The 21,295-nt window shown below is 37.6% G+C and overlaps 1 protein-coding gene across 2 annotated transcripts in view; it reads right to left on the reverse strand.

The window, feature by feature from the left end:
• Positions 1–21,295, reverse strand: part of PTPRK (protein tyrosine phosphatase receptor type K) — a 555,842-nt gene that overhangs the window by 274,769 nt on the left and 259,778 nt on the right. For both annotated transcript variants that reach the window (XM_034990587.1, XM_034990586.1), the window contains exon 4: positions 3,947–4,028. In XM_034990587.1, the coding sequence (XP_034846478.1) occupies positions 3,947–4,028 (82 nt within the window). The remainder of the gene's footprint in view (positions 1–3,946; positions 4,029–21,295) is intronic.

Genomic DNA, 21,295 nt, shown 5'->3' on the forward strand with positions numbered 1-21,295 from the left:
CCTGATGAACATGGATGCAAAAATTCTCACCAAAATACTAGCCAATAGGATCCAATAGTACATTAAAAGGATTATTCACCACGACCAAGTGGGATTTATCCCTGGGCTGCAAGGCTGGTTCAACTTCCGCAAATCAATCAATGTGATACAATACATTAATAAAAGAAAGAACAAGAACCATATGATCCTCTCAATAGATGCAGAAAAAGCATCTGACAAAGTACAGCAACCTTTCTTGATTAAAACTCTTCAGAGCATAGGGATAGAGGGTACATACCTCAATATCATAAAAGCCATCTATGAAAAACCCACAGCGAGTATCATTCTCAATGGGGAAAAACTGAGAGCTTTCCCCCTAAGGTCAGGAACACGGCAGGGATGTCCACTATCACCACTACTATTCAACATAGTACTAGAAGTCCTAGCCACAGCAATCAGACAACAAAAAGAAATCAAAGGCATCCAAATCGGCAAAGAAGAAGTCAAACTCTCACTCTTTGCAGATGATATGATACTTTATGTGGAAAACCCAAAAGACTCCACCCCAAAACTGCTAGAACTCATATAGGAATTCAGTAAAGTGGCAGGATATAAAAACAATGCACAGAAATCAGTGGCATTCTTATATGCCAACAACAAGACAGAAGAAAGAGAAATTAAGGAGTCAATCCCATTTACAACTGCACCCAAAACCGTAAGATATCTAGGAATAAATCTAACCAAAGAGGCAAAGAATCTGTACTCAGAAAACTATAAAATACTCATGAAAGAAATTGAGGAAGACACAAAGAAACTGAAAAACATTCCATGCTCATGGATTGGAGGAACAAATATTGTGAAGATGTCAACGCTACCTAGAGCAATCTACACATTTAATGCAATCCCTATCAAAATACCATCAACTTGTTTCAAAGAAATGGAACAAATGATCCTAAGATTTGTATGGAATGGGAAAGACCCCGAATAGCCAGAGGAATGTTGAAAAAGAAAAACAAAGCTGGTGGCATCACAATTCCGGACTTCAAGCTCTATTACAAAGCTGTGCAAGCTATTACAAGACAGTATGGTACTGGCACAAAAACAGACACATAGATCAATGGAACAGAATAGAGAGCCCAGGGCGCCTGGGTGGCTCGGTCAGTTAGGCGTCTGCCTTCGGCTTGGGTCATGATCCCAGGGTCCTGGGATCGAGCCCCGCATCGGGCTCCCTGCTCAGCGGGAGGCCTGCTTCTCCCTCTCCCACTCCCCCTGCTTGTGTTCCCTCTCTCACTGTGTCTCTCTCTGTCAAATAAACAAATAAAATCTCTAAAAAAAAAAAAAAGGAATAGAGAGCCCAGAAATGGACCCTCAACTCTATGGTCAACTCATCTTCGACAAAGCAGGAAAGAATGTTCAATGGAAAAAAGACAGTCTCTTCAACAAATAGTGTTGGGAAAATTGGACAGCCACATGCAGAAGAATGAAACTGGACCATTTCCTTACACCACACACAAAAATAGACTCAAAATGGATGAAAGACCTCAATGTGAGACAGGAGTCCATCAAAATGCTAGAGGAGAACACAGGCAGCAACCTCTTTGACCTCAGCTGCAGCAACTTCTTCCTAGAAATATCACCAAAGGCAAGTGAAGCAAGGGCAAAAATGAACTATTGGGACTTCATCCAGATAAAAAGCTTTTGCACAGCAAAGGAAACAGTCAACACAACCAAAAAACAACCAACAGAATGGGAGGAGATATTTGTAAATGACATATCAGATAAAGGGCTAGTATCCAAAATCTATAAAGAACTTATCAAACTCAACACCCAAGAAAAAAGAATCCAATCAAAAATGGGCAGAAGACATGAACAGACATTTTTCCAAAGAAGACATCCAAATGGCCAACAGACACATGAAAAAGTGCTCAACATCGCTCGGCATCAGGGAAATTCAAATCAAAACCTCAATGAGATACCACCTCACACTAGTCAGAATGGCTAAAATGAACAAGTCAGGAAACGACAGATATTGGCAGAGATGCAGAGAAAGGGGAACCCTGCTACACTGTAGGTGGGAATGCAAGCTGGTGCAACCACTCTGGAAAACAGTATGGAGGTTCCTCAAAAAGTTGAAAATAGAGCTACCCTACGACCCAGCAATTACACTACTGGGTATTTATCCCAAAGATACAAATGTAGTGATCCGAAGGGGTACATGCACCCCAATGTTTACAGCAGCAATGTCTACAATAGTCAAACTATGGGAAGAGCCAAGATGTCCATCGACACATGAATGGATAAAGAAGATGTGGTATATATACACAATGGAGTATTATGCAGCCCTCTAAAAAACAAAATCCTGCCATTTGCAACAACGTGGATGGAACTAGAGGGTATTATGCTAAGCGAAATAAGTCAATCAGAGAAAGACAAGTATCATATGATCTCACTGATATGAGGAATTCTTAATCTCAGGAAACAAACTGAGGGTTGCTGGAGTGGTGGGGGGTGGGAGGGATAGGGTGGCTGAGTGATAGACATTGGGGAGGGTATGTGCTATGGTGAGTGCTGTGAATTGTGTAAGACTGATGAATCACAGACCTGTACCTCTGAAACAAATACATTATATGTTAAAGAAAAAAAAGAAGAAGAAGAAGAAGATGTAGGAAGGGAAAAATAAAGTGGGTGAAATCGGAGGGGGAGACGAACCATGAGAGACTATGGACTCTGAGAAACAAACTGAGGTTTCTAGGGGGGGATGGGTTAGCCCAGTGATGGGTATTAAAGAGGGCACATATTGAACGGAGCACTGGGTGTTATACACAAACAATGAATCATGGAACACTACATCAAAAACTAATGATGTAAATTAAAAAAAAAAGTGAATCCTCAAAAAAATAAAAATAAAAAGGGAAATGCTTGAACTAGAACATGAACTGAACAGTGGTTCGTGAATTGTGAACTCTAGGCCAGCAGCATGGGCATCACCTGGGAACTTATTAGAAGTGTACATTTTCAGGCCCCACCCCATACTTCTGAATCAGAATGACGGCGGGGGCGAGGGGGGCACACAAACTGTCATTTGCCACCCCAGGTAGGTGATGCTGATGCACAATAGGGTTTAACAAGCTCTCAACAAGAGCACAGTTGTGGCCCCTGGCATGGTGCCCCCCTCCCCATGCATGGTGCTTACAATGTGTGAGAAAATTTCCACCAGGAGGATTACTTAACATATCATCCAGAATTCATGGGCCCTGTAAATGCCGCTGTTGGGAGATATAGGTAAAGTCTGAATTTATGCCAACTGTTTTATGTCTGGCTCGACTGAATGCATGTAATGAATGTCTTTCAGGAAATGTGATGTACACACAAAATTAATCACATCATCTAAAGAGCAACCAATGGGCATCTAAAGACATAACAAAACTACGTGTTAATAAACTGAGTTCTTTGTTCTGTTTGCTTTCTATTATTTTGTTGTTTCGTATGGATTAACCAGATATTTATTATAAAAAATTTAGTCTGAAGTTTGGACTATGGTGAACTAATTCATTCTTTTCCCTTCACTCCAACTTTCAACTGAGCACATCACATGTTAGTGAGGTTTCTTTTAGTTTCCTTTCAATTGAGCTCCGATTTGTTATTTTTCTTTGTTTTCCTAGACTACTTAATAAAACCAAAAGATGGAGCCTGTCCTACCTAGAGTTTTATTTACATTTGCATTTTGTTCTCTGTAATTAAATAATAAGAGAACTCTCCAATAGGTGTACAACTAGTTACAGTTCTGAAAACTATTTGATTCAAAAATTCTAGAAACATTTCAGTGTTCTTTAAAAACTGAACAGAAGGCTAGGAGTAGCAACGGAAGAGACAGCCACAACCAAGTGATAAACAGTCAACAGTCACTGCCAATACAAGACAAGTGTTGAAAGGACGCAGAAAAATACAATTCTTAATCACAACCTACCACAAGGATAACTCAGTACTTGGATGTCATCAATGGCAATATAACCACTCCTCCCTCCTGAGACTTCAGCTTCAAATATTACCTGTCAGGAAGAAATAGAAAACATTTACAACAATCATTTTTTAAGGAATTTTCACAGTAAAAGAAGAATAGCTAAAGCACACTTATGAAAATTAAATTTGATTTTTATCCTATAAGAATTAAAAATTATTTCCTAAATCTTGTCCAGGTAAACAAACAAACAAAAACATTACTGAGGTGAAGCAGCTAAAAAAATTATATAAGCAACTGCTACTGTGTGTTAGAATTCCTGAATGGGTATCATCTAGGCAGAATGAATAGGCAAATACAGCTAATCTCATATCCCTAAATTTTCTCTTATTGATTTTCTCCGTTTTTGCTATTTATTTAAAATACACTGAGCACCTACAATGTACCAGGCAATAGGCTAACCAGTGAAAATACCAAATGATCTGCGCTTTTAAACAGCTAAACTTTCAAAGACAGAGGCCATCGGCTAGATTAGCAGTATTCCAGGCAAAAGGAACATACAATGGACTAGAATAGAGGTGTGTGTTTGGGGAACCAAATGAATATAATCTGTATGGCTAACAAAGGTTCAAAAGGGAAGAGGTAAGATTAGAGAGCTAGGCATGGAAGACCTTAAATACTACCAGACTAAAATCAGGAGTACATTCTGTCAATAAATTCCACATTAACAAATATTAAACAAAAAGGTTTCCATGTTCACATATAAGCTCATGTTATAGAGTTTTGTTGTTACAATCAATAGAAAAGCTTCATATAGCCTTTGTTTTTTTAATAATATGTAGTGTGACTTCTCAAGAGAAACCATTTTTAGCATGCCACCTTTCAACATTTTATTTGACTATTCATGGAGGTACACAGATTATTTTTGGGAGTATTCTGCAAAACATTTTAGGAAATGTGATGGAAATTAATATTTAACATAGGAATATGGTATAATCAAATTGATCTATTAGAAACATATATGCCTGTAAAGTAGAGGATGAACTAAAAGAAACCAAGACTGGAAACAGGTAATATGCTAGTAGGAGTGGAAATAGAGAGATGTGAAGAAAAAAGAAAGATAAAAATAATGCTAAGGAAACGGACAAAATGAAACTTATTGACTTGTTAGTTGTGATGAAATATAGGGCAATTCTAACTCCAGGCTTGCACCACTAGGCGAATTGTGCTATCAGAATCCCTAGCCAGGACTAGTGATACAGAAAAAGGTACAAATTTGAAGGAGAAGAAGACTAAGTACATTACAAATCTGATTTGCCTAGGGTACATATGGGGTAAAGGCTTAGAGCATAACTGGACAACGTATCTCAAAAATAAGAGGTAGGTCCACAATAAAGCCATAGATTTGGAAGTCTTCATCATGGAAGTAAGTTATAGACTTAAAAGTTAACATGATGGGTGAATAAGATGGCATAGGAAGATAAAGAGGAGAAAACCACTGAAATGGAAGGTAACAATACAGCAGCAGAAGTAAAGCCAACAAAGTACAGTTCGGATATAATGACCAAGGAAAGAAGAGAAGTATCAGGAGGTTTCAGGCAGGTCAACACTCCCACCAAAAAACAAAACAGAACAAAACAAACAAACAAAAAAACAAACTATAATAACCATAATTTTAAAATTATCAGATATCTATATAAACAATGGCATTTAGATGAATACAAATTCTAGGAGGACAGATTCTCTCCAATGTGACCCCTGATCTTTGGCCATGTCTCCTTTCCCACGGGAATTATTTGCCAATTCCAGGATCAGGGTGTGGTTCTAGCTCAGCACAGATGTAGGTCCTCTGCTGGGAGAAAGTGGAAACAGTGAAGCTTGCTGTGCAGGACTCTGGAAATTTAGAAGTCTAGATTAAAAAAATGTTGGCTGTGGCAAAAAATATGAAATATAGGGGAGAGGTCAAGAAAAACTAAAATTAAAAAGTATCAATTAGAATTAACCATTAGGAGTTTTCTGGTAACGTTTGGCAGACAGTTTTACCAAAGGGAAGGGGCAGAAGATTGACTGTCTGACTTGATGGTAACTAACATTTATTGAACACTTACTATATACAAGAGACTATTCTAAGCTAGCATGCACACCATCATGCTTGCATCTGTCGTTCTCGCTCTCTTTTTTCCCCTGCCACCCAGACACACACACACACACACACACACGCACGCACACACACACACACACTCTTAATCCTCACTACAATCATGTAAAGTTGGTATTATTTTTATCCTCAATTTAAAGAAAAGTTAAGTAACTGGACCGAAGTCATAACAGTTAACAAGTGGCAGGGCCAGGAAAGGACCTGAGTCGAACTGCGTCCAGCTTCTATTCTTCTATCAACTTCACTACACTGTCTCTCAAGATAAAGAACCAAATGCAGAGAGAGCGTTTCTTTTAAGCAGGCTTTAAATGTCCTTTAAAAGTCTAACGTGTTAAACTTTAAAGACTAATGTTATTTTAAATAGTACCTCAACTAAACATTATACTGACTAGGTAGCAGCATCATCAGCATTACACCCTTCCCATTTTCCTCCTGTACCCCTACACCCACCCCAAAGCTGATGACGATGGGACCCAGTAGATTAGGTGGCTGGTTTGCCTCCCATCCACCCGTTCCCGTCATAGGCCTTCTCCTGTGTTACTTCTTTCCTACTTTGTCCTTTATGACTATTGATGTCACTGGAATAAGCTGAGAAAGAGAACAGGGTCTTTGTGGGAAGAGAAATACTTCACAAGAAGGAGAGCTAATCTATGAACACAGAAGTGTGTGTGCATGTGTGTGCGTGCATGCATGCGATTTACATTTCATATAAGTGTATCTGATATGAAAACAATTGTCATGCCACTTTCCAAAAACTGGAACAAAGGCTTATTAGAAGCAAGAAATAGAGGCGAGAATCAGAGACGTTAAATAAAGTGTAACTTGGGGTGGCTGTGGTAGAGGCCCCTTTCCTGGGGCTGAGAAAACTTGTACTTGACTCCCAACTCTCCTGTTTAGAAATTCTTGAGCAAATCCCAGAACGTTTTGCAGCCAAATCCCAAGTCCTTAACCTGGATATAATGCAGTTTTCATTATAAAGTTTTATGAGGATTAAATAGTAACAGACGTAAAAGTGCTATATAACCCAAAGGGTAAGCTCATCAACATTGTTAATGTGTGAGATTTGTGTAAATGTCTCCCAGGAAAATAGATTTTATTTGCTTGAATAGTAGTTCAGGAAAAGGGAAGGTATGGAAAGAAAAAGTGAGAAAACTGTTTTTGAAGAAAAAAACTACATTTTTTATGAATAGACCACATAACTGTGTAATTAATCACTGGCTATTTCACTTCCATTGTAGCCAACATTAATTAAATTATTTTAATTTCTTAAGTTTATCTTAGTTTTACTTTCTCCAATTGTCTTACTTCCTTTGCTTCATATAGGTGATAAGCTCATAGATGTTTACTCTACCCCCTGAGAAAATGTTTCTTATTTGGTCATTTAAATTGAGCTTTTATTCTGAACAATAATTTAGGCCTGCATTTAAAAAGGGAAGCAAAAGAACCGGTTCTTTATTAGAGAAAAAAAATGTTTCTCTTTTTAGTGACCTCATTTTCTCTAAGTGTTGTCTTTGCCTCATTATCAAGAGCTGGAGGGAATTTCTAAGATCAGATTCCTTTACTACTAAGGACCTAATCAGCTTTATCACTTCAACAGAGCCCTCACCTTGTAAGGCTCTTCTGTCCAGTCAGGGGAAACAGATCTCGAGAGCTTAATTACGCAAAGCTTGCTTGAGCAAATGCTCAGGTCAGATCTAATGTCTGGTGTCAGGTAGTCAACCAGGGCTTCCCAGAAGAGAACAAAGGAAGCCCTACCAGATGTCAACTTTCACCCATCTAAGAGGCCAGCCTGGGAACAGAATGGACGGGCTCTGTTTTGCATGCTGTTTTCACTCCACTCCATTACCTGAACTACTGAAGATAATGATTCCAATCAAATTTTTGCTACTCTAGCAACATTCTTGGATTATTAACCAAATAAGTGAGGTAAGGTTGAATTAAAATAGAGGGGGGAAAAGGCAAACTCTAAAGAACAAGGACTTCCTCCTTTGGCAAACTGAATTATAGCAGAGAATGTACCTCATATAAGGGAAAGTTGAACTCAAAGTCAGGAAGTCTGTGGATCTAATTGCTATCACCTGTAACCCACAAAATGATTTCACTGTGTCTTCCTTGCCTCATCTGGGTGATACTGGCCTTGCTACATCACAAGTTTGTGGTGAAAACTGAATGATATATACACAATGATTAAAAGATACATGAAATACCTTTAATACAAGATATTATGGATATGGGAAAAATCTGAAAAACAAACAAACAACTTTGTCCTTAATTTTCTTTCAATATTATCAGTTTTGAGAGTATAGGCTCCAAAGTCAGAGACACATTTAATTTACTTTTTTTAAGGGTAACTTTAACTTATGGAAAAATATATGTAAAGTTGTACTGAAGTTATGTTTGCAACTTTGTATATAAAGTTACTTTGGTGACTTATGTAAAATCTAAGCCTCAGTTTCTTTTCCTTTTTTGTTTTTTAAGATTTTATTTATTTATTTGAGAGAAAGAGAGACAGAGACAGAGAGAGTGAGAGAGCACAAGCAGAGAGGGAGAGGGAGAATCATGCTCCCCGCTGAGCTGGGAGCCTGACGTGGGGCTCCATCCCAGGACCCTAAGATCATGTCCTGAGCCAAAGGCAGATGCTTAACTAACTGAGCCACCCAAAAAAGAAACTATTAGTATCCACGTCAGGGCTTAAGGGAGGATTAAATGAGATATGCACATGAAATATTTAGCACAGGCCCTGGTACACAGTAAGTGTACTACGTTAGGGAGCACCATCATGGGAGAGAGCATCCATAAAGAACATATGTACTAAAGTGAAATTTCTTCTCTTTCCCCTCTTTCTCATCAAAAACTTCACCCTCTGCCCCAACTTGGGGGGAAAAAAGTAGTGCCATCATGCAACTCTTGATCTCGAGGTTGTGAGTTCAGGCCCCATGTTGAGTGTAGAGACTACTTAAAAGTATTTTTTTAAAACATGGATATACTGTATATTATGAACAGAAGGATGTTAGAATCATTAAGTATAACTGATTTCTCTCTCATGTGAACTTTAAACACTGCAGTTTCTTAAGGATATGTACTAGGCCACCTTCTCTCTTTTTGGCATACTTTCCACCATGACAGGATTGAGAATGATGATCCTGCAAAAGGACAAGGGTATTGAAAAAAGAAAAAAAAAGTGTGTAGAGATATTAAAGGGAAATGAAGGTATACAGCATCACAAAAGCCGGTCAAAAAATATCTGAAGTGGAAGAGATATCAGGACCAAATCCTGGTAAAACACTAAGTAAAATGAAGATTAAAAATACCCTCTTATAATATATAATGTATTATTTGTTTCAGAGGTACAGGTCTGTGATTCATCAGTCTTACACAATTCACAGCGCTCACCATAGGAAAAAAAAAGAAGATAGTAGGAAGCAAAAAATGAAGGGGGGGAAATCGGAGGGGGAGACGAACCATGAGAGACTACAGACTCTGACAAACAAACTGAGGGTTTTAGAGGGGAGAGGGGAGGGGGATGGGTTAGCCTGGTGATGGGTATTAAAGAGGGCACGTTCTGCATGGAGCACTGGGTGTTATACGCAAACAATGAATCATGGAACCTACATCAAAAACTAATGATGTAATGTGTGGTGACTAACATAACATAATAAAATAAAATTAAAAAAAGAAAAGAAAAGAAAAAAAAATTACCCTCTTATACATCTTATAACTGGAAGTTTGTACTCTTTGACCAATATCTCCCCATTGTCCCAACCCTTCAAACCCTGTCAGTATTAACAAAAATATCCTGAGGTTTAGCATCACAACGTCTAAGTGATGAGAAGGCCTGCTACGTTATCTAATATGGATGAAAATATTGGGTATTACAAGACCATACTTGAATGAAAAGCAACTATACCATCCATCCAACTGTAACCCTTTGCAGAGTGATACTGTATTTGCCTGATCAACAATAGACATCAGTCCAGGCACTCACCAGTGTCCATGACCAGAGATCAAAAGGAGAAAATAAAACCTAAGAGATTTCACGCCAAAGTAGTCCACATAAAAGAAAAGCCCAAAGAAGGCAATTTTCAGAAGGCTCCACATTGAAATGAATATGCAAGCCTAGTACACTCCTAGACTTCAAATTAGCCCAGGGAGTTGGCTATCCCTAATGTAATCACCAAAGTATCTAGAAGATCTAAATAAAAAACTAACAATAACCATTTTTAGAACTTACACTAGAATATTTAAGTTGATAATAAGTCTATTAGTTATTTAAATTAATTTTCATTCCTAAAATCTTACACTTGCAAAAGCATTGTCAATGGTCTCTTTTTCTTTTAATTTGAATAGATATTGATGTAGGGTAGTATGTATCAAAAACACATGACTCCATAACGTGGCTAAGAGAGACCCAGACAAACTTTTCATCTCTAAAACCAAACTCAAAACTTGAACCCAAAATAAATAATAATCACAACATAAAAACAAGAGTTCTTGTGCTCTCTGCACAAAAACATGCTGTCTGCATGTTTCCTATATCATTAAGATGACTTTTGTGGAAAGAGGTATATGCAGCCAGCTTTCTCAAAAGGTTTTGGTCTAAGTTCTTTATCATAATGGAGATGTACATACGCAGACAAAGGCACACCAGTGTCAGGCAGAGCCTCAATTCTACGTTACAGACCTCAACTGAAATCCCTGTGAGGACCTCATGGGGCCACCTAGAAGGTTCTCCATAAATGTTAACCCCTTTCTCCCTTTCCTTCTCTGGGGACTGTCATAGGTAATGCCACAGCACCCTAGCCAGAAAGAAATAAAGAGGCGAGAGGGCAGTCCCAGGTGGCACTGATGCTGGAGACCATGAGAAACACCTCTTAGCTCTTCGGTACTGCAACAAACCCAGCACACACACTATCTTCCTAATCTCTACTGTGAACTGTGAACAACCCTACATCCATCTCACTAACCCACCCTTACAGGACTCCTCCTTCATTTCAGTTCAAGGCCCGGTATGGTAAGAAGGCTGAGTCTACAGACTACAGAGCCCACTTCCCCGGCTCTCTCAAGAGGCAGCCCCAATGCCAAGGCAGACAGGCAGACAGAGCCCAGTACTATATTCCAAATGCCTGTAATGTGTTCAAAAATAAGTTGAAACAGGGCCCACTGTTCATGGCACAGCCTAATTTATGTTAGAATATAAGTTTAGCAAAAGAGAGAAAATAAAAAAGGCAATTAGAAGAGGGAAATGAACAAAAGTTAAGTGAAATAATCCAAGATCTAAAAATGCTATGAAACACATTTTTCATCCCGTGGGTCTGTCCTTAGATACATAAGCAAGCAACTTACACCATAAACGATCTGGTATAAAACTGAAAGTAGAGAAGCAAAGAGTTGCAGAAAATTCATCAGCAAAATGTCATTTCTGTATCTTTACTATCATAGCTCCACCATCTGGGTTATATTTTATAGTTAGTTGTCTGAGCCAAAAATAAAAGATGACTGGTTAAGGTTGCTATTTCTATCAACATGACACTGAATTACAGTACTATTTTTCCTCACTTCTAGAGATGTGCCATTTGTCTTCCTACAATCCACAGGCAGAACCTTTTAAATTTTAGCACCAACAGTCCAATCTTACACATTGCAGAAGTAGATCACTTCGCTTGCACAGCTATATCTGAAAAAAATGCTTTCAGGCTAAACAGTAAGTCTGTTCCTCGCCAAACCTGTGACTCTCAAGAGCTTCAATTGATAACTGTGGAGCTCAATTTTTAAAAAGATTAAAATGAGTGGTGAGGCCTATACATACTGTCACACTAAATAGCTTTTACATACGAAATCTGTTGGTAGTACATACTATGTTACACAGAAAAGCAATCTTTAAATGAACCAGGTGATTAAATGCCACTCAACAGAGAGTATAACCAGATCAGTCTATCTCAAGGCAAAGTTCAACTGGAGGCTAAACTTGAGTTCTCACATCACAAATGCAAACATATTAATAAGTAAGTGTTTGGGTAAGACTACGTACAAAAAAAAAAAAAGAACTCTTTGCTTTCATCATACGGATCTAAAAATTCAGTAATTTCAAAAGTACTGTAAACTTTCCCTCCTAGAAAAATAGGTTAGGGTGGAGAGAGATTATGACACAAAGTTAATTAGAATAACCAGTCTGTATACTCCTACTTCAATTTAGGGATAAAAGGGGGAAAAAAAAAAAACTCCATGATTTATTTTTTTCCTACTTTATTTTATAAGTAAATAAGCAAGTACAGCAACATCTTTGACTGTAAGCACTAAATAGCAAATATAACTAGCTATTAGTATACAATTTAAGACATAGTGCTTTTAGCTAGTAAAAAGCCTAGTGAGCACTCAGAAATATTTACTAGGGGAAGTACTGAATAATACATTTCACAGACAGCTTCTACAGAAGATAACAATGGGGAACTTTAAAAGATATTCTAGCACTATAATAGGGCCAGGCATCCTTGCATTGCGAAAGAAAGAAAGAGAAGGAAGGAAGGAAGGAAGGAAGGAAGGAAGGAAGGAAGGAAGGAAGGAAGGAAGGAGGGAAGGAAGGAAGGAAAGAGAAAGAAAGAAAGAAAGAAAGAAAGAAAGAAAGAAAGAAAGAAAGAAAGAAAGAAAGAAAGAAAGAAAGAAAGAAAAAATCTTATTTGAGATAATTAAAAGTATACATTTAATTTAATTCTTTGCAGAATATCAACTTAAATGTTTGGTGATCTATATTAACAAAACAATCATATGTTATAAATCAGCAAAGGAAATGGTCTTCCTTTAAGAATCCTTCTTGCTAGGGCGCCTGGGTGGCTCAGTTGGTTAAGCGACTGCCTTCGGCTCAGGTCATGATCCTGGAGTCCCGGGATCGAGTCCCGCATCGGGCTCCCTGCTCAGCAGGGAGTCTGCTTCTCCCTCTGACCCTCCTCCCTCTCATGCTCTCTGTATCTCATTCTCTCTGTCTCAAATAAATAAATAAAATCTTTAAAAAAGAATCCTTCTTGCTAAAAACTTTAAGATAAAAAATTGTTATGTAGGATATTCAGAAATCGAAGTTATCTAGCATTGAAGCCTCAAATTTCAGTCAAAAAAGAAGGAAAATGACATCCCTTTCCATATCATAAAGTCAACATCATTTCTGAAGAATACCTATAACCCCTCTGGGTGTCTGGCAATTAATAAGAATGGTTCATCTGAGGCAGAGAATTTTAGAAATTACAATACTGATGAAAAGAAATCCTATGAACTCTTTGTACAATTACAAAATCCTGAAACTCTATTAAAAAAAAAAAGTGACTGATTCACAAACCATTTTTGTTATCCACACAAGACAAAAGGAATGGAACAAAAATGGACTTTAAAAATAGATGGGGAGAAATAAACTCTATCATCCTTGAGTACAGGAGATGGAAAAGGAAGGAAAGCCTTAATTCCATCAGCAGGATTTAGATACAGGTGAGGGACAGTGATAGAAGCTGCCATGACCAAATGCTTTCTTTAAATAAAGACCCTAAAGAACAGAAACCAACTTCAAATGACTTAGGTGACCTGAAAGAGTCACTCAGACAAATCCAGAAGTAGCTTATGAAAATCAAAGGCCATTCTAGAGACTTCCGGAGGTATTTAACCTACTTAAACTTTGCATTGCTTCTACTTATTGGCATTAAAGTATCAACAAATTAGAGACCAGGCCAGGATTCTCAATATGTGATCCAGCAACAGTAACATCAGCAACATCAAGGCACTTGTTGGGAATGCAAATACCGGGGCCCCACCCACAGAGTTTCTGTAGCTGGGGGCCAGTGATCCACAGCCCTTCTAGGTGATTCTGATGCAGCCCAATGTCTGAGAAACACTCATTTAAGTTGATCAACCTTAGTTTAGAGATGAAGAAAATGGGCGGGAAGTCTTTGTCCTACTCTTATAGTTTGTAATAGAAGAGTTGGTTCTAAGAACCAGTCTTCTTGCTTCGGTATCTCTTCATTTGCATGGAAAATCACTTCACCCTGGGACTCATGGGTTTTCTTTTTCAGATGCCCCACTAAAATTGAAAAAAAAAAAAATACCTAAGGCTGTATAAAATACTAATTTTAAAAAGTTTAAACAATTGGCCACTCACTTATTCATCAAAAAATATATGCAGCTCCTAATATTTGATAGATGATAAAAAGAGAGAAATACCTAATTTTTAATCCCTGTCCTGACCAAAGTCACAGTGTGGCAGAAGAGATGAGTGTGTTAGGGAATAAGTATAGCACAGCTCTAGGTGATAAAGCAGAGTTAGAGAGAAAGGAGAGGGTTCAGAGGAGGGAGATTTGCTCCTCCTGGGGGGAGAGCAAAAGACTTCAGAGAAAGTGACCTCTGAGTGATGGTGTGGTCAAAGGATTCATCCTTATTCCCCAAGCACTTAGTGAGCACACACTAAAAACCCTAGCCACTAGGATACGAAGACTGAAACAAGACAGAGCCACAACTCCTAGGAGGGAAAGATCTATAATGTACACAGAGCACTAGCATACAACAAGGGACAGGTATCCAGGAATCATTTTCTATGTGGAAAAGCAAACAGTGACTCAGAAAGGAAATGATTCCCAGAGCAGAGTTTGGAAACAGGGCTAACAGAAAAAAAGGGGTATCACAGAGCAAATGAGGTGCATTTGCAAAAAGCAGGACAATAGGAAACTTCTTGACCTATTGGCACAGCAATTTCTAGAACTTTTAGGGTTAATTAGAACAGTGGAGATAAGGCCTGGGAAGTAGGAGGCTGAGAGCTTATCTTGCGGAGACTTTAATGCTAGAAGCAGGAGTCTGTCCTTTATCCTGAAGGTACTATAATGCCTTTGAAGGGTTTTATAAATGAGAAGATGTGACAGATATGTACCCAAGTAAAGGACATTGTGGAAGCAACAAGTAGACTGAGGGACTGGAATCTCATAGAAGGACCTAACATCTAACATTACACCCTAACATGCTTGGGTATTAGCCAGCCAGTCAAGAAATATTTATTGCACACTGTTTATGTACAATGATGCAAGATTTTATACCTACATTCATGTACATATTTATGGAGTGAACAAATATGTGTTATTATATCTCCAGGAAAACGTGTGTTTGTGTGCATGTGTGCATATAATTTATTCTTCTCTTAAATCCAAAATTTCACTAACAAGGGAACAGTGCTTAATGTAAATAATCTTAGAGACTTTACTTTTTTTTAAATTTTAATTTAAATTCTAAGTTAGTTAACATATACTGTAATATTGGTTTCAGGAATAGAATTTAGTGATTCATCACTTACATTAACACCCAGTGTTAGAGACTTTCCTTCAATGTGAGGCTGAAAATAATGTCACAAACATTGGTAAGATTTATATAATAGTAAGTGAAGTTGATGTTATAAAATAAAACTCTGTATTCCTTTCACCTTATGTTAAATTCTGTTTTCATAGGAGAGTGGTGAAAACTCATCTTTCATTTTCTCTATACTACATGTCACCAAAACCAACAACGATTTACTGAAATAATCTTTTTTTTTAAAAGATTTTATTTATTTATTTGAGAAAGAGAGAGAGAGCGCGCACAAGCAGGGGGAACGGCAGGCAGAGGGAGAGGGAGAAGCAGGCTCCCCACGGAGCAGGGAGCCTTACGTGGGGCTTGATCCCAGGATCTCGGGATCATGACCTGAGTCGAAGGCAGATGCTTAACCAGCTGAGCCACCCAGGCGCCCCTACTGAACTAATCTAATTTAAAGTTCTAACTCTCAAAGATCAGAGAGGTCTCTGATATATAAATAGACCTAAACTTTACTGCTGATAAGCTCATAACAAATCTTGGCAGAAAGAATATGAGCCAGAATACAGTTTGTTCAGAAATCAATTAGGACCACTGAAAATTATTTAAATATGATTTGAGGAGAGACACAGGGAGGAATGTTAGAGGAAATAAAATCATTTTCTTTTTACTTAAACTATAGTTTTAGTTATTTTTAAAATAATACTAGTTTAGCTATGTCTATATTCTTTATACCTATTTTCTTCTGTAAAAAAAATAGAGGCCATGAGAAATCCCTTAAAATTTCTATAAGAGGATCACTATATAATGTTAAATCAAGCAAGGTAATAATTAAAACTTCCATTTGATTATGTTAAAAAGATCAAAATATTTTACACACTCAGTGATACCAAGAGTTAATCATGCATGGCTTACTTGGCTAATAGATTAACCAAGTCTTGAGTTTATATTTTCCTTTACCTCTCCCCAAAGTGCCCATGCTAATACTAGAGAAATCCAAGGCCATAGGAAAAAGAAAGTAAATGAAACAAATATGGAATGAAAAGATCAGTTTCGCTGTCTACAGACCCTTTTAGGATAGCATATGCATTTGTTCATTATATAACTATTTACTGAATACGTAACATGTACAAGAGATAAACAGCATTCTAACAGGGAAGAAAAACAATAAGCAAATACTGTATGGTAACAGTTTCATGGAGGCAAGGAGCTAAAGAACAAAACAGTAGGGACCCAGTGATCAGGAAAATCTCTCAGAAGGTAAAATATGAGCAGAGACCTGAATGTGAAGAAGGCAGGAATATCATCCAATCAGGGGGAATAACAAGCACAAAGGCTTTGAGACAGGAACAACCTTGGAACACTCCAGAAGCACAGGGCAAAGTGAAGGAGGCATAGAGCAGTGGCCAAATTCATTTGCAGTTAGCCAGGAGTTGAATCCATGATAGAGATTTGGATTTTATTCTAAATGTGTTGAGAAGCCATGGGAAAATTTGGGGTAGAATCCTTAATATCTGACATGTGTTTCAAAAGATCAGTCTGCTGTGAGGGGAATAGCCTATCAGGGACAAAAAGGTTAGCTGGGAGAGCTGTTGGGAAGAGATGTTAGAGGTGAGAGAGGAGGGAAGCCTGAACTGAGGAGTGCTTCCCTAACATTTTCACAGTATGGGGGAAAAAAGATAATTATCTATAAGGTATCTTAGAATAAATGGACAAGGCTGTTCATAGCTCCAGTCTCCAGATAGGCTAAGCTGTGCCAGTAACACACTAGATAAATAAACAGATGTGTATATTATATGTAAATATATATGTATATATAAAACATATATACATATATATAGCAAATATAAAACATGAATGTAATTTCATAGAAAAAGGTCTTAAAGAAAATAGACCCAACTAAAGGTAGATACCTTGAGGGAGGGATTGGATAGAAGGGGGTGGAATAATATGAAGGAGGAATTTCACTTTTTTACTCTATTAACTTACGTATTTTAATTTTTGCAAGTATTTATCAATGTATTAGTTGTATAATAGAGAAAATCTTTCTTAGGCCTCTATATTATATTACTATTCTCTGAACTATACTTTTGATGACATGGCTTTCTCAAAAGTATATTGGAAATTCCATTTAAAAAAATGGAACTTTATCCTAAGTGTAATGGGACAGGCTTACAGCAGAGGAGTGACATAATCTGAATTATGATCTAAAGCAGCTTACTGTGATGACTATGGAGAGAAGAGATGTGTGGGACAGCAAGAGCCAGAAGCAAAGACAATATTAAGGAGACCATGGCAGGTGTTCAAGGAAAAGATGATGGTATTCACTATGGGGATGACCTCGGAAACGGAGAAAATGACTTTATCTTTGTCTAATATCTACCATAGTAAGTGGCATGCAGCATGCTTTCCATACACAGGTCTTCAGGTAAAAAAGAAGGAAGAAACTGTAGCGTACTGCTTTTCTAATTTGAGATGGAGAGCTGAAACATTTTTCTGGGAGATACTTGTATAATGTTCATTTCTGAGAGCACTTCACCAATCCCCTAGGTACAGATTTATATAACCACTATTATAACAAATTAATGTTGGAAGCAAGTAAAGTGAAAATTATTTTAAAACAAACTTCTTTCTCAGTTCAATTCCAGTATTAAAATACGCTGTCACTGAAGTTTCAAATATGTTGGAAGATATTACAAAAATATGAGGTCATAATGAGTTACTCTAAAGGCACCTAAGAAATAGTGCTTTAAAAGTTTAACATTTAATGGTACAGGTCCTCTCTAAAATCTGAAACAAAATGAACCTAAATTACAAAACTGATTTGCATTCTCTTAACTTCTCTCTCTCTCTCTTTGTAAGTTATAGGCTGAGATCTCTAATCTGTTTTTTAACCTGAGCCTGGTTAGCAGTAATTTCTATTTTATGTCACTTGATCTGTCACTCTGTCCAGCTCTGAATTTCATTTTCTTTTTTTTTTTTTTAAAGGTTTTATTTATTTATTTGACAGAGAGAGACAGAGTGAGAGAGGGAACACAAGCAGGGGGAGGGGAGAGGGAGAAGCAGGCTTTCCGCTGAGCAGGGAGCCCGATGCGGGGCTCCCAGGACCCTGGGATCATGACCTGAGCCGAAGGCAGACGCTTAACGACAGAGCCACCCAGGTGCCCCTCATTTTCTATTTTACCTGCACAAATATAAATCCCATCTTGTCATTACCTTTTCTATATATCAAACCTAATCCTTAAAACAAAACTCTCAAAAACACTCTTCAAATTTTGTTTCAACATATTAGATGAGTCATTGTTTGATTTCTTTGGATCATATGATTAAAGATGTAAAAGCAAACATCAATATCCATATGGATTTTTCAATACATATGGATTTGAAATTTTCTAGAGAGGGGAAAAAAATGTTACAAATAACAAATGACAGTTTATTTTCCAAGCTAGCCCTTAAGAGGTTTTAGTCCATAATATAGCTGAAACACTATACTTGTACCTGAATTAGCAAAATGCTTACAATACAATACAATCTAGCCACATGTCTACAGTATTGAAGGGCGGGTACTATATGGGGTGCTTCAGAGTCTAGATCAAAACTGTCCAACAGAACTGTGTGCCACAATGCAAGTTTTCTCTATCCATCCTATATGGTGACCCAGTGGCATGTGGGCACTGAGCCCTTGACCTATGGCTAGTGTGACTGAGGAAACAAATTTCTAATTTTATTTAGTTTTAATTAAATTTAGATGATCCCATCTCAATAGAATCTACCTCAATTGGACAGTGGAGGTCTGAAATATAGATAAAAGCATGTAGGAGGTCTATTAATGATAGTGAAATCAAAACTAAAAAGAAGCAATTGGAGGAGCACCTGGGTGGCTCAGTCAGTTAAGCTTCCAACTCTTGATTTTGGCTCAGGTCGTGATCTCAGGGTCGTGAGATGGAGCCCCACCTCCGGCTCTCCATTGAACATGGCACCTACTTAAGATTCTCTTTCTCTCTCTCCCTCTTCCTCTACCCTCCCCTCTCTCTCTCTCTCTAAAAAGAAAAAAAAATTAAAAAAGAAAAAAGAAGCAACTGGAACATCACTGTAAATTTTCATGTAAGAGTAATATGAATTCCTTAGGAATCAGGAAAGTAGGTTCTACCCTTAAGGAAAGCTTTGAGTTGGGCCCTTATATCATGGAGTAATTATTTAATGGCCCCAACAAGCAAGAGTGTCATGACTATATTTAGAATCCAATGCCAGTGGTTACTCAGCCTGAGAAAAGTCTCTCCATACGTGCAGATGACAACCGATCAAGGGCGCTTTATTTGGATAGTGCAGTGCTGTGTGGTTCACTATTACAGTCAAATATTACTTTATAAGTTTGGATTTCATCCCAACTGTATAGATGGATGACAAACTGAGCAGAATGATGGAAGTTATATATGAAAGTATATTCTCTCTCTCTCTCTCTCACAAATAAATAAAATCTTTAAAAATATATATTATTTTTACATTAAAATGACAATATTGATCAGTATCAGTAGCTTAAAAACCTAAATATTTGGCCTTTTGTTTTTTAAATTGCAGGAGTGAATTCTTTTTAATTCTTTTGAATGTTATATCCTCCATGTGCAAAGAGAATACTAACTTCCCCAGGGAAATAAATTAATGTTTATTTACTTAAGTTGTCTTTTTTTTTTTTTTTAAGATTTTATTTATTTATTTGACAGAGAGAGACACAGCAAGAGAGGGAACACAAGCTGGGGGAGTGGGAGAAGGAGAAGCAGGCTCCCCACGGAGCAGGGAGCCCGATGCGGGGCTTGATCCCAAGACCCTGGGATCATGACCTGAGTCGAAGGCAGACGCCTAACGACTGAACCACCCAGGCACCCCTGGCCTGTTATTTCAATACTGGTATCATGGGAAATGGTGATATATGTAATCCGGCTATTTCTATGCAGGCATCATTTCTCCATTATAGACTGACACAAAATGCAAAGAGGTGTGAGGTACTCTAAAAATGCAAGTCATCATTATCAGGAATAGTAGCAGCAGAGTATCTGAATGTAAATTCTTTTATTTGAGCTGCACAAAAGAGCTGCGAGGTAAATAGGACAGTTATTAATAGTCACTCATGTCTTATAGATATTAAAAATGAAGCTGAGAGAAATTAAATGACATGCTCACTTAAAAACCAAAACTTGACTACACTCAAAGACCTACACAGTTAGGTATTAGCTAAGGAACAGTGACTTTAGAAGTCAGGCCCAGGTTCTAATCCTGATTATGCCACTTACAGTTATGAGATACTGGGTCAAATATTCTCTCCAGCCATGGTTCTTTCTATGAAGTTAAATCACCGGACCGCAATATCCGTAAGGTCTCTTCTAGAATCATGATAATATTTCACCAACAGGAAAGGCAAGATGTCCGGAAGGCCAGGGTAGATTACACAACTAAGCACACGACGATGCCAAAAGGAAGAATTCAGGCAAGGCTTACAGGGTGCCAGAAATAAAACAAACTTGTGCTAAACCAGCTCTCAAGTCAAGCTTTGATGTGCTTCCTGAAAACAATGCTTCCAAGCATGTCCAAGTTTGCTGAACCAACCGGGCTTCCATGTGGAAGTAAGTGAAAAAACAAAACTGAAGTAGAATATGAAGGAATATAAAAGAGGAATTTCTGAGGGAAAAAAACTACTAAGCAATTCATGTGAAAATTATCTCACTCTGTTCTAGAAATTGTCAATAAGTATTATAATGAAACATTTTATTATTTATTATGATATTCCCTAGTATGTTATTAATTTTACAAAAGTCTAGCTAATTAAATATTCATTTTGATATTTAGGTTTTCAGGAACAAGCAGAAACAAAATATCCAGATATTAATGCACACCCAGAA

Source organism: Mirounga leonina, unplaced genomic scaffold, assembly GCF_011800145.1.
Source record: "Mirounga leonina isolate KUSES-001 unplaced genomic scaffold, KU_Mleo_1.0 Mir_53, whole genome shotgun sequence".
Lineage (NCBI taxonomy): Eukaryota > Metazoa > Chordata > Mammalia > Carnivora > Phocidae > Mirounga > Mirounga leonina.